Source organism: Mytilus edulis, chromosome 13, assembly GCF_963676685.1.
Source record: "Mytilus edulis chromosome 13, xbMytEdul2.2, whole genome shotgun sequence".
Taxonomy (NCBI): Eukaryota; Metazoa; Mollusca; class Bivalvia; order Mytilida; family Mytilidae; genus Mytilus; species Mytilus edulis.
In genome coordinates, this window is record NC_092356.1 from 9928844 (window position 1) to 9943222 (window position 14379).

Here is a 14379-nt window from a genome sequence, read left to right on the forward strand (position 1 = left end):
AATCCAACAATGTTAGATCTGTTAATTTGTTTATATATGTGTGTATATGCCCGGAAACGTACTCTTTGATTGTATTTAATAAATTATTCGTATTCGTATATAAATCGTTGAAATGCACATATAGTGAAGAGTCAACACATGAATATATCACCTTACGTACATTTTTTTCATATATTGCTTTATGATCTTTTATCGTGCAGCATTATATATCTGACAAAAAAGTTGTAAAGATCCATATTAAAGAGAAAATTGGGTCTGGTAAACTTTTTAGTTTATTTTTTTGTCGTATAGCAATGAAGAAACGACTACAAAATAAAATCATCTAAAATAATTTGATGTGTATTGCACAGATTGAATACAATCGAACTCAGCTCTAAATTCTTTTAAGTTTTGATATAGTTTAGACATTTTAACAGGTTCAAGTTTGTCAACTTTAATTTTGATACAATGCAAACTGATATGATCATGTAGTACGTTTGAATCCGTTTCGAGGGCGGTCTATTCCAGGTTACTAGGGTGTAAGGTCGGACCCGTATGATGCTCTGTGCGAGTGGATGTGAGATGATTTGAGAATAAAGATGGGCAGTTTATTTTAATATAGACCTGTCTTGTTAGGCCCCGTCAAAGTCAAAGTCATATCAAAACACAAATAATTAGATTCACACATAAACAATCCTGTCTTTGACACCTTAGTTCGATCTCATATCCTTAAACATTGATGTCTATATATTTTATATGTCGTGAATTTCCAATATATATTGTGTGGCATTTGCTAATTTTTTATTTCATTTTCATAGGCTATAAGACGACTAGGTGGTCCAGATATGGTTGAGGAATGTAAAGAGACAAGAACAAAGCATTTGGATCAAGCAACAGTACCTTGGAACCTTAAAAGTAAGGAGAAAAGCAATGAACCAATTTCCTTTATTTTGAAATGTTTTAAAGTATCAAAAACTAACACTATTTATTGTATTCCAATGAAATATTTAATAACACTACATCGATGGTGTAACACTGAGACCTACTCTATAATGAGCAATGTAAGAATTATTCCAAGGTCAATTTGACGAAATGATAAAAACAACTTCCAAAATATTGGACCAATCTGTAGTTTCATGAAACTGAAAAGATATGAGCATAAATTATGGCCTGTCAATTTTCAGAAGAACTGGTGCAAAAATAAATTTCACTACTATTACGATCACATTTTTGTCACCCTTACTCTTGAATTGTAAAAAAATCACTTTTAGAATATTGAAATTACTTTACACATAGACTTTCAAAGTACTTCCATCAACACCAAATTCTAAAAGTGAAAATAAATAGGTTGATATGATTAATTATCACTGATGAAATTACAATACTTAGATAAGTGCAAGTTAAATCTAAAAAAAATGTATGATAGATAAACAACATGTTCAAACAAAACTTTTGGAACTAACTACATCGTACCAAAGAATGTTAGTTGATACTGAAGAAAGTTCCAAATACTTGAATATGCAAACATACCGTCCTACATTTTAATATCAGAGGATGTATATCAGAGTAGGTTTAATTTTAGGAAATTCAAAAAAAAATGTACAAATTTATAATATATTGCAATGCCCAATAAAAATGTATTCTGATTTAAAAAGCAAAAAGACATGCAGAACAATTAAATAGTGCTTGAAAGAATAAATAAGCAAATTAGCGATCTTCTAGAGAAACAAAACAATGTGATTTGAATGTTTTGTTTGCGTAAATAGTTTCGCGTTTCGTTTACATCACATGTCTTATTGATTTTTATTACGTCACCATTGTTAAAAATTGTTTAATTTCCAATGGTACAACGTTCTTTTCATGTGTATGGGGAAAATAAATCAAACAAAACTCTGTTTTTGTTGATGTATAGATATTTCTCATATGACTATATTTTATTAATTCATATTTTAGTACAATTCCGTCAGATACTGGATCAGTGGAAGAAAGATGATGTCAACTTTGTGGAAACCAGAGCTGCAAAGCATGCGTTAGAACTTATCAGGAAACATAGTTGTGTAACTATTACTGCTAGTTCTGGTGTTGGAAAGACAGCAACCCTCCGACATGTGGTTTTGAAAATGATAAGAGACGGGTATGATGCTTTACTGGTAACCAATCCACATGAAATTGTTCAGTTTTTTAATCCAAATCAGAAAACATTGTTTGTTATTGATGACTTTTGTGGAACATTCTCAATAAACCAATCCGATGTAAACATCTGGGAATCAGTCATTAAACGTATTAAAGATTTAACTGGAAATAACAATAAAATATAACAAAGATTATTGTTGCCTGTCGATTACAAGTCTTCAAAGATGGACACTTCGAATCCTTATCAATTTTCAGAACCAATACATGCAACTTGTTATCAGAAGACTTATGCTTGTCAACAACTGAAAAACAGTTAATTGCAGAGTCATATCTGAAAGATGACGCTTCTGAGATCATTCGGTATTGTGATTTACATGATTGTTTCCCATTGCTTTGTAAATTGTATCATGTTAATTCTAAAGTCAAGATTAAAGAATTCTTTATCAGTGTATGAAGAAGAGATGGAACATCTGAAGAAGAATAAAAACTTTGGTAAATACTGTGCAATAGCTTTGTGTGTCATTTTTAATAATAATTTAACAAGTAAAGTGTTGACAGAGGAAATAGATGAGAAAACAAAAATCATAATATACAACACTTTTGAGGCATGTAGACTGGACAAAGTACGTCTAGGTCAATCTTTTTGGATGAACTTGATTCACTTGAGCAAACTTTCATAAGAAAGGAACATGGTGTGTACAGAACTTTACACGATAAACTGTTTGATATTTTATCGTATTATTTTGGGAAAAAGATGCCCCATTTTTTAATCCAGAATGCAACCAGTGAATTTATTATGGAACGTTTTTTATTAGAGATAGAAAGAAACAGTGACCAACTTATCACGATAGTTCCGCCTAAATACCACCAAATGTATATACAGAGAATGGTCACTGACTGGTATTGTGGTAAGGTTATTGATGTGTTCAATAATATCAATATGGATATACCAAAGTTCAGACGACGATTTCTGTGTTATTTAAATACCCTTGATATTTCATACCAGAGACAACTAGCACAAACATGTGATGACACTGACAACGATACTGTTCTTTTACAGTGTTGTTTTAAAGGTGATATTCCTTTCATACAGTGGTGTTTGTATCATTGTGTTGATATTAATCTGTGTACAAATGATGGTTTGAGTCCCTTACATGTAGCATCACAAGAAGGTCATACTAAAGTTGTGAAGATGCTATTGGAAAACAAGGCAGACATAAATAAGTGTAAAGATGATGAAGCATCGCCCCTGTTTATGGCATGTCAGAACGGATATAAAGATGTAGTACAGTTGTTACTAGATAACAAGGCAGACAGTAATAAGTGTATAGATAATGATACATCCCCCTTATCCATTGCTTGTCAGGAAGGACATATATATGTAGTACAGCTTTTACTAAAAAGGAAAGCTGATATCAATAAGTGTAACGATGATGAACAATCTCCATTATTTATGGCTTGTCGGGAAGGAGATACAGATATAGTACAGCTGTTATTGGACAGCAGGGCAGACATTGATAAATGTATGGATCATGAGGTTTCTCCCTTATTCATAGCTAGTAAGGGAGGATATATAGTTATAGTTCGGCTGTTACTATACAACAAAGCAGATATTAATAAATGTACCGATGAAGAAGCGTCTTCCCTATTTATTGCTTGTCAGGAAGGACATAAAGATGTAGTACAGTTGTTATTAGAACACAATGCAGACATTGATAAATGTACGAGTGACGATGCATCCCCATTTTTAATTGCTTGTCAGGAAGGACATAAAGATATAGTGCAGTTGTTATCAAAACTGGTACTAATTGAAAAGCAAATGCAAATGATGAGCAATCAACTCTGTCAACCATAACCTCTGTTTACTCTATGTCACCATTGAATAAATAGAAGATGTGGTATGATAGTAATTGGGACAAACTATGACTTAAATAAATAAGCTTCAGACTGTTGTTTAGCCTCAACAATGAGTGATCATCCTTTTTAGCGAACACATTGGGAGATTCCGAGCTAGTCAAGGCTAAAATGCAATCTTAAACATTTCCAACTTGGTTTTAATCCATAATATATCAAATTTTAATAACATGTGTAGCTTCCCATTGCAACTTTCATCTTATATTATACTGTAAATTCAGTGATAGTATATCTTGATAAACACAATATGATAGTGTACGGAAGCTAATGTTTTTAACAAGTTCTTACAAATTGTCCTTTAATTTGATTCTATGAATAAGAAAAAAAATCAAGGGAACTAGCTGTACAAAACGACCAAGAAACAAAAAGTGCCAGGGTAGATTAAAAGACGAAGAGGCACTGACAACATGAACACAAAATAAGACGAAAACACAAACAACAAATGCATTAAAATGTCAATAATATATAACAGAAATCCCATCAAACATGGTGTGTGCTTTAGAAGACTACGCAGATCTTGCTACACTATTGAGTTAGAAGTCTCATATCAATCGACATAGAAGAGGTAACGAAGGGGTGATCAGGTTTGAAGTTAACTTCGTTGTACCCAAGTTTTGTTGGCTTGAGTAGAATAACAGATCCATTATTTTCAAACAACGAATAAAACTAATATTTCAAAAGCTATTACCTGTAGTAACCAACAAATTCTCTGCATGCATAGTCCCGTATTTTCATGAATTGTTTATGTTCTTACGCGTAGCAGTTGATAAACATATTTAAAGAAATATGAGAAACAAATTACCGTTAATGTCATTGAATAAACACTGACCCGCATACACCGTTTTAATTCATTTTTGTTTTTCGTAGCATTTACACGGTGATTATTCCATGCAATAGTAATATCTCCATTCAGTAAGAAAGCTATGTTTCGTTGTGTTATAGAATTATAGAATTTGCGTTTTAGAATTTTGCATCGTTTGACATTTACGTTAAACAACAAATGCATGTATTTTTTGAAAAATGGTTGAAAGTTAAAGAAAGTTGTTATATATCTATATATTTTCAAAAAATGAACTGTTCTTTTATATGCATGTACATGTAAAGTTTTACAAAATATGTATTATACAGGTTTCAAATTACATTTTAGGATAATTAATTAAAACTGTATATTTCTTTTAACATATTTCAGGTCAATCAAATACTTGAAATTCCTTTATAGTTATACTTTTCTTAGCCAATTGCTTAGTTTTCGCTTTTGTCTTTGGCCCATTCCTGTACTACACCACGAGCTAAACCTCCAAACACTAACGTACCAAGTATACAGAATGCAGCACATACGTAAAATACATTTCGCCATTCTTCCGATGTATCCTTAAAAATGCATATTTTTTGTTATATTTTCTGTTATAGGTCGTATAAGAATTATACATATCATTAAAAACTGAGCACTGATTTATTATAGCGTTTACATGTATCTATTCGTGATCTGTCCTTTTAATATTAAGAAATTCAGGAAAATTCCTTCCCATAAATTAATAAAAGAAAACACAAAAAGAGACATAAAAAATATGTACAGCAACAGGTACAAAATATGATGATGCTTAAACACCTAGCAACACATATTGAAATCTTAGAAAATCCAAATTCGTAGGTTGTTCTTACAGTAAAATCTAAAATACAACCCATGTACAGTTTGGCTTCCATTTAGCTAGTGGCTGTGTAATTCAATTGTAATGGAGAGGTTCATTTCATATATAATTCAAATGTTCTAATATTGTAGCATGCAAAATCCACTGTAAAACAAACCAACATATAATGATTTGTCAATTCCGCCATCGGTGTTTATCGTGCAATCTAAAAACGCCCGAAAAATTGTATCTATAATTTGTGTATGAAGTTATAACAAAAGATTGAATTCAAGAATTGAAATATCATTATCATTACCTTGAAAACACCATCATGTGTCAGCTGAAACAGCGCTGCATTGTATGTCAATTTTTAAATTTTTGTGTATTAATTTTCCCAATTGTCTATTTTTTTGTTTGTTTTATTAATAGTTTGATTGCTTGTTTTAAAAATCATAATAAGCAATGCTTACTATCTTAAAAGACTGCTCTAATACAATTATATGATCTTATCAGCTTAAACATTTTCTTGAAAGGTGATTTCTATAAATGTTTTGGTTGTGACTGGTAGCTTGTGGCATCAGAAAAAAACATCTTTTTTCCCGAATAATGACTAACTATGTACATATGTAGCTTGGTCGATATCCAGCATTCCCTCAACAGAGTGCTGGCTATCGCATTAAATATGCAGTAGTTACTAAGACGACGAAGAGAATTACATGCGCTGTTCCTCTGCTTTTTAATTTTCATGTTTGTTTGGATATTTTGCAGCAAGAAATTAAACATCATATAGATTGATATATCTTGTGTATCTAAATAATTGAAACTATTTAAAACTATTCAAAAAGTATCGTTTGTATAGTAAGAACATTCTGAGTGCTTCTTCGAAAATCATTACTAATTTTTATAAACATAATATGTCATTAGCAATGACTTTAAAACAGAGACCTCAATAAATGCTTAAACAGGTATTTACTATGGAGATCTTCTTTCTAAATAGTTATGGCGAATTGCGTGCTTTAACTGTGCCCTGTATATACTATAAGAAAAGAAATTGAGTACTGAAAAGCCTTGTTATATAAGCACCGAATAACCCTTGTTATTCATGTGATAGTTTGAACTGTCTCATTGACAATTATAGCACATTTTCTTATTTTTATGCTAAATAAAACTAGAAATCAAATTATTGGACGGCTACTTACATTTGGTGTGAGTGCACCTGCCGCAATCGGAGCAATCATACCGTGTATTGTTGCAAATGTGTTAGTTATTCCAAAAAGTACACCAGAGTATCTAAATGAAAAAAAAAAAAAACCAGCATTTCTCCGATGTTCAAATCACAAAAAAATTATTAGGACTTTAACAAACATATCTGCGTAAATCACTTGAACTCGACAGGGTACGCATCTCTTGGTATGCATGAATAACTTCTATTAGAATTTAAAAGTTGGTCCAATTAGAAATAGGAAAAAATCAGAAAAATTACATATCCGACGACTTTACTGGTATCTTACAAGCTGAAACCACGAAAAGTTAAGACACCGACATATCCTGGCGGTCATAAACTCATGATGGCGACCGATAAAGTGTCGATTTCAATCATACTTGCTCATTACTCTGTAGGGACAGTTTATGTGTAAGGAGCACATCCTATGTATTCATGTTTACTAAGTGCGTAATTATATAAACTTGCACGAGCATTACGTATTTACTGAGATATGTAATCTATACAAAAACTATTTGTACTTGGGATCAAGGTATTTATGAGATAAAATTATAAAAAGAAACACCCAAGGGTGACTAGGGAATAGCACTATGGTCACTTTGGTCTTTTTCCGACCAGCAGTAAAACTTGTGTCAAAGTGGGGAGTTCGTTTTGCAGGATGTACGCAGTCATGTCCGCTCAAAATGGAGACGTTAATCTGATGCCTCGTGTTGAGATCTCTACGCTCTCATCACGTTTGAACCCTCACAAAAACTGTTTGAGGGGTCCGAAGGTGGCCTGTTACAAGGCCAGATTTCTGTCCCTTTCCAATATAACCCTCATTTTCCAGTGACAGGCCGAATTTTCCTGACCTTCATCCCGGAGGGCATCTATTTCAGGACCTAACAACTGTAGTTTATTGATTTTTCCTGAACATGCATTAAATATTTGCCACTTGATGTTAAGCTACCAACATTCAATATACGTAGGATACTAGAGTGCTTGTAAACAAAGATTAAAGGTATACCACAAATTATCTCAAGTGTACTTTGGAAATGAAAAGCTATTAATACCATGAGGTAGACTAACGAACAATACATAGACCGTGTGCGTACCAAAAAGGCACAAGCGTACATAAGAGCAAGTTGCATTAGTGTTAGTACAAACAAATTCTTTACTGTTAAGTATGTTAAATATTACATCATTAAGATTTTCGAATAGATAGTTTCATAACATCCATCACTACATGTTATTGATAGGTAAGGAACGAAAAAAAGACAAAAGAAACATTTATTTATTTATTAATTTCCAGAATCAGGATTTAGCATGTGCTTAGATCTAATTATGAAAACTGAATGCACATACTTTTTAAAGTAAATTGACAAGGTCGTAAAAGCGTTACATACTTTATCTAATATATTTGCTTTCATGAGACATACGTTATTGTCATAGAGGTAAATGAACAGTTGCTTAACAGAGTTATATCTTTGCGTTGCACAAGGCCGTGTATTCTTTGACTGAGCGCCAAATCCTTTGTATGTTGGATGTGTACTGATTGATATGTTATTCTTAGATGCATGATCGTTTTTATTAGTTGTTATTGGCTTTGAATTAGCTTCAGTAATTGCAAGTACACTTAGATCTGTACTTAGTGTCTTTTTGTTGAGGGGATTTATAAGTACCCTGTCATGTCCACTCTGTGTTTTTGCTAGTTTTGTTATATGTATTTCTATTTGTATCCATCTAATGAGTAAAGCCTTTTCAACTGATGTTTGTAGTTTGTTCTTATGTTGTACTGTTACACCACTGTCCCATGTTTGTTGGGAGGTTTGGCGTCTTCTAACTAGTTTAACCCCACCACATACTGTAGTTGATAGTTCCAAGTCAAGATCCTGTATTACAGTGGATGTCGTTTGTTGCTGTGTAACATATTTGTTTTTCGTTAAATATTTTGTATATAGATTATGTCGTCAATTTTCTCGTTAGAAATGTTTTGCATTTTTCATTTTGAGGCTTTTATAGACTGTATGAACTTTGCTCGTTTTGCAGGCCATGCGGTGACCTATAGTTAATTTGTTAATTTCTGTGTCATTTTGTCTCTTGTGGAGGGTTGTTTCATTGGCAATCATAACACATCTACTTATTTTTATGTTTATTCATGAGAATTTTCCGTCAATTTTACAAATAGTTAAAATATACATACTGTGGGGCAAAGTAATTGTGGTTAACTATGAACGCCGCTCTATTTAAACCAGCAAACATAACGAAAAAAAACCTAAACATGTCACGTTGATCACATGATATAAAACAAGTAGCTACCATGAAAAATCCTGCGCCTGTGAATGATGTAACAAGAAAAGAGTAAATAAATGACGTATATTAATAAGAAAATAAATAAAATTTAATTACAAAATGTAAATGAAACTTTTTTGTCAGTACATTTTGAATGATTCTAAGATGTATTGATTTCTGCAAGTTTTGAAAAGTACAGTACAAAAAAGACGTTTATAAGTTCTTTCATCCTTATATTGGATTCCTAAGCTTCAAAAGAATCCTTATAAGGAAAGGTATTTTGCAGGTTCTTCCAAGTGTTCCACTAAACCCCTTTCTAAAGCTCTTACTGCCATACTCACTGCAGTTAAAGAAGGACTTCAAAAATATTCAGAAACGAAATATTCAAAAAGTGGTGGTAATCAAATGTGGTTACTGAAAAATTCAAAACAGTTATTGGTGAATTTACAATCTCAATCATTAAAACATTGTACCGACATTAAAACCTGTGATTTTTCAACTTTAAACCACTATTCCAGATACTAAACTTAAAGCCCGACTTGAAGAACTCAGCGTATGTTTCTTTAACAAACAGGGCACTAGACGTTTTAAAATTTTTAATTTTTGTCAGGGATGCAGCTTACTGTGTGAAAAATCATACAGAGTCAAGCAAAAAATACACCGAAGAGGATATCACTACCATGCTGGACTTTTTAATTGACAACATATTTGTTGAATTTGGAGGTTTGGTCTTCCATCAAACTATTGGAATCCATATGGGTACCAACTGCGCTCCTCTACTTACAGATTTTTTTTCGTATTCCTATGAAGCAGAATTTATCCAAGGGCTTGTACAGAAAGGAGAAAAGAAATTAGCCGAGTCTTTTATTTTCAACTTTCGGTATATTGATGATGTACGGTCTCTTAATAATAATAGACTCAGTGATCACATAGATTTAATATATCCAAGTGAACTTGAAACGTAAGATACTACCGACACAGATAAATTTGCTCCATATTTTCTCGAAATGAGTACTGATGGTAAGTTAAATACCAAAATTTATGACAAACGCGATGATTTTAATTTTCCTAAAGTCAACTCTCTATTTCTGTGTAGAAACATCCCAGGGCACCATCATATGGAGTCTCAATTGATACGTTACTCTAGAGCTAGCTCAAAGTACGTTGATTTTGTTGAAAGAGGAATACTACTTTCTCTAAAGTTGCTAAGACAGGGATATGAATCAATCAAATTAAGGTCATCACTCAAGAAATTTTACGGTAGCCATCATGAGCTGATTGGCCATTATGACAAAAGTGTGTCAGAAATTATATCTGATATTCTTCCTCAGTCATAATAACCTTCCATCCTTACCAAACTGAACAAAGAAATAACACGATGGGTGCCGTATACGGTGCAGGAAATGCTTACTCTTTCGGAGCACCTGATTTCACTCCCGGGTTTTAGTGGAATTCGTGTTGATACTGTTGATGTAAATGTCTTTGGTTTTATGAGTCTGTGTTTACTCCTTGGTTTTGATTGTTATTGTATCTTCTCATATCTCAAATTTTCATTTAAAAACATAATTAATGGAGAACACGTTGACAAGACACTGCAAAACTATTTCAATATAAGTAAGCCTGCTAAAACCATGCTTATGTTATATTGGTCTAAATAATACTGGGATTGTATATAGATGATAAACGTATCACTAATTACATGTCAGACTGATTTGAAGATATTGTCTCTAAGAAATGGGAAGATCACAATAAAAAGCTGAAAAATGGGTGCTACGCGGAGTTTAGTTTTAAGTCCATTTCTACTGAACTAGTATACACTTTTATTTCAGGGCCGGCAGAAGTCTGCCTCATGGTGCGGGATTTTCTGTCTGTGTTGAAGACCTATTGTTCGACCAGGCCTTGCGGTCATAAAACTTTCGAGTCTGTTTTTTGTACTCGAACTCGAAAATCAACCAATCAAAATGCTGGATTTCATGTTTCGAACATGATTTTTTGTGCTCCGAGCACTGAGCAAAGTTTTATAACTTCAACCCCAGAAACCAATATAAGAAAGGCGCAAACATGCGTCGAGGTTAGACATCTTTTGTGATATTTCAACCCTATCCCTAAACTTTTAGCCATTGTAGAATAAAAACAAACAAACAGCAATATGCAAATTATACTCAGTTTAAAATAAGTCCAACTTCACAATAGATATCAGAAGAAACTAAGGAAAATTACAACGAAGGATTAATTTTCAAAGGGCTTCTAGCAGTTTCTGACATGCTAGCTCAAACCTCAAATAAACTGATTGAAAAATGTTGCTTTCTTTATTTGAAAATCAAGCACTATCATATCATCCTAAAATATATGAAAAAATCATACTATTGATGCTCTCAACCGACCCTCATTCACTTTCTTGATGTAAGTCAAGATATGAGGAATATATAGGAACTTAAACTTTATTAGTAATTTAGTCAACTTTAACAGGAAATGACTGTTATCCATCTTGGAAATTTGATGGAGCGTACAAAAAAATTCAACCATATTCTGTTGTTTGCAAAGTTTCTGTTCCAGGAATGTAAAGTCAATTAACAATGAATCTAATATTCTCTTTTTTTAAAGAACTTTCAACTGAAGAATCATTTTCTGTTTGAGATGCTCGCCAAACTTTTTCAATATAATGGCACTATAAACAGCTGTCATACAGGCGAAAGGTGTAGCTAGCTATAAAATCAAGTTTAATTTACATTTTTTTTTCTCAAGAAAATGTCTCTACCAAGTCAGGGCATGGCGGGTGTTTTCAATTGTTCCGTTTGTTAATGTTTTATTTTTTTTAGTTTCTATGTTGTTTCATTTTTTGAATTTACCCTAAAGATTTACATTTTCTTGTACCGGTTATTTTAATAACTTTAAGTGCATTGACCTTTATAGTTTGCTGTATTGATAGTTTGTTGTCCTGTTGCACTACTATCTCTGGTTTGTTGAGGGTTGATACTTTACAAATATATTGATTCACACCACCATTTATATTGGCCGGTCCCAAACAGAAGGTTGCATTTCTGTGGTCGTCGTTGGTTTAGCCTTTTCGATGTGCTTCTTGTATATTGTTTTATTATCAATTATATACTAAGCGATTAAGTTAAACATTACACAATTTTGAAATTTTTTACCTATAATGTCTATTTGTTTTGCTCACACATTGTTGTCAATATCATTGAATTTCAGGCGACTGTTATACCAGTGGTTTTGCTAGCGTTTAAACCAGGTTTAGTCAATCAATTTCTAAATAAGGAAATGACTGTATTAAGCCAGGAATATGACAGTTGTATTCCGTTCGGTTAACGTGTTTGTGCTTTGCATATTGCCATTTGATAAGGGGCTTTTCTTTTTTTTTCTTTTTCTTTGAATAGAGTATTTTTAAAATTATTAATTTCACTTTTAAAGTCGTTAGTTATCTAGTTTAAATTGTTTCACATATTTCATGTCGGGGCTTTTTATAGCCGAATATACGGTTTGTTCTTTTGCATTCTTGAAGGCCTAACGCAAAAAATGTGCAATTGCCTATAATAGTTTACATTTCCTTTATTTTAACTTTGATTGATAGTTGTCTAATAATGTTATGGATCTAGTTTTGTTTCGCACAATTCTAGATTATCTCTTTGGTATTATAAAAACCAGTTGATGATCATTATGGCTATGCATATACAAAAGCAAATTGGGAATTATCGGTTTTTGATTAATGTTATAATGTTTTTTTTTATTCGATTCAAGAATACAGTTTCGCATCCACACAGGTCATCTTTATTGCAGACCAACTATAATTTAGAAAAAATCGTATATCTGATTATATCTAATTGACGTCATCTTTATTGATGATTTGCTAAAAAAAAAATGACTGGTGAATTGGGATCATTTTAAATACATATAGGTTTTACAGTGTTTACGTGTATTACTTAATATATACATCATTCTTTTTGTGCGTTTAATATTTGTCTCTTTGGTGCTAACGATTGTAAATTGAAATGCCAAAACAGTATTTTCTGATACGAAGCATGGGAGAAACAATATCACGGAACAATGAAACTCAGACCAAGCATTAAATGAAATGAGAATAAGCGCTATTAACGGGTCCCTGAAATTGTTAACAAAAGCAAAATTCTGCATTTAATAATATGAATGAGTTTTCGATGCATTAGTACAGAACTGTTATAAGAATTGATAAGTTGACAATATCATGACGAACAAACTTGAAAACAGGAGTATACCAACTAAACACTTCAAATCGAAATATGTAATAAATACAAATACGAAGTGTTTTATTGTCAATTATGACGCCCAATAATTTGAGCAGTACAATTAAGTTCAATTTCATACAAGTGTTTACATATTGATTACATTGATTATTTAACAATTAAACAAAGTCAAGTCTTTTTAATAAGAAATAATAAAGTGTATCCTTATTTCTATCATTGACTATATGTTTATATGAAGGGTGTTAAGTCATAGATATATTATGAATGTTGATTTCCACATGAAAGAGCTTAAAACGTGATTTTTTCCTACCTATTTTATATTTGACTACAGACGTTTAAGTGCATGGCTTATCATATGTACACGTGTCTCATATGTATTGCCCATTTTGCCTCTAAATGCTTATATAGTATTGTGCTAAGATTCTTGTATCATTCGTTCACAATATAAAAAAATGCAACTCATTTAAATGTATTATGATTTTTGTTTAAATTGTTTTATATTTTATCGAGAAGAGGCCTTGTATAGCTTAGCTAAACATGCCCAATATCGGTTTTGTTTGTTGTTGAAGTCTGTACAATACTGTATTATTGCTTAAATCAACGTCATTAAGACTTTTAAATAGCTGCCTTACAGGAAATTATAACACATCCTCTCATTTTATTTTTACGAGAACGAGTCTTATTTCAATTGTATATATCATTGATGTGAATACGACAATGATCTCTGGTCTACTAACCGGTAAAATCTGTTCTGTTAAAAAAGCCTCGTATAATTTATTTATGATAAAACAAATACGATAATTTTAATTGAATTTCGGATAATAAGTAAACAACTATGTTAGACTAGATCCAGCACCTTTATTGATTTTGATTAATTCTTTAAGTTCGATAAATTCACTTTGTATGTATTTCTTATTTACAAAACAGTTTAAATCACTTTTTGAAAGAACGTAATACATGCATTTTTACATATTCGATACGGTGAACTGATTTCAAC

The 14379-nt window shown here is 32.0% G+C and overlaps 2 protein-coding genes across 3 annotated transcripts in view; one reads left to right on the forward strand and one right to left on the reverse strand.

Moving 5' to 3' along the window:
• The first annotated feature begins 2866 nt into the window (after positions 1 to 2866).
• LOC139500091 (26S proteasome non-ATPase regulatory subunit 10-like) lies at positions 2867 to 3967 on the forward strand. The gene has a single exon (XM_071288829.1). It carries the CDS (start codon positions 2867 to 2869, stop codon positions 3965 to 3967), a length of 1101 nt encoding a protein of 366 aa, XP_071144930.1.
• A 1311-nt stretch (positions 3968 to 5278) lies between these two features.
• Positions 5279 to 14379, reverse strand: part of LOC139499957 (sialin-like) — a 37362-nt gene continuing 28261 nt past the window's right edge. For both annotated transcript variants that reach the window (XM_071288621.1, XM_071288620.1), the window contains one exon: positions 5279 to 5397. In XM_071288621.1, coding sequence (XP_071144722.1) covers positions 5331 to 5397 — 67 coding nt within the window. In that variant the 3' untranslated portion in view covers positions 5279 to 5330. The remainder of the gene's footprint in view (positions 5398 to 14379) is intronic.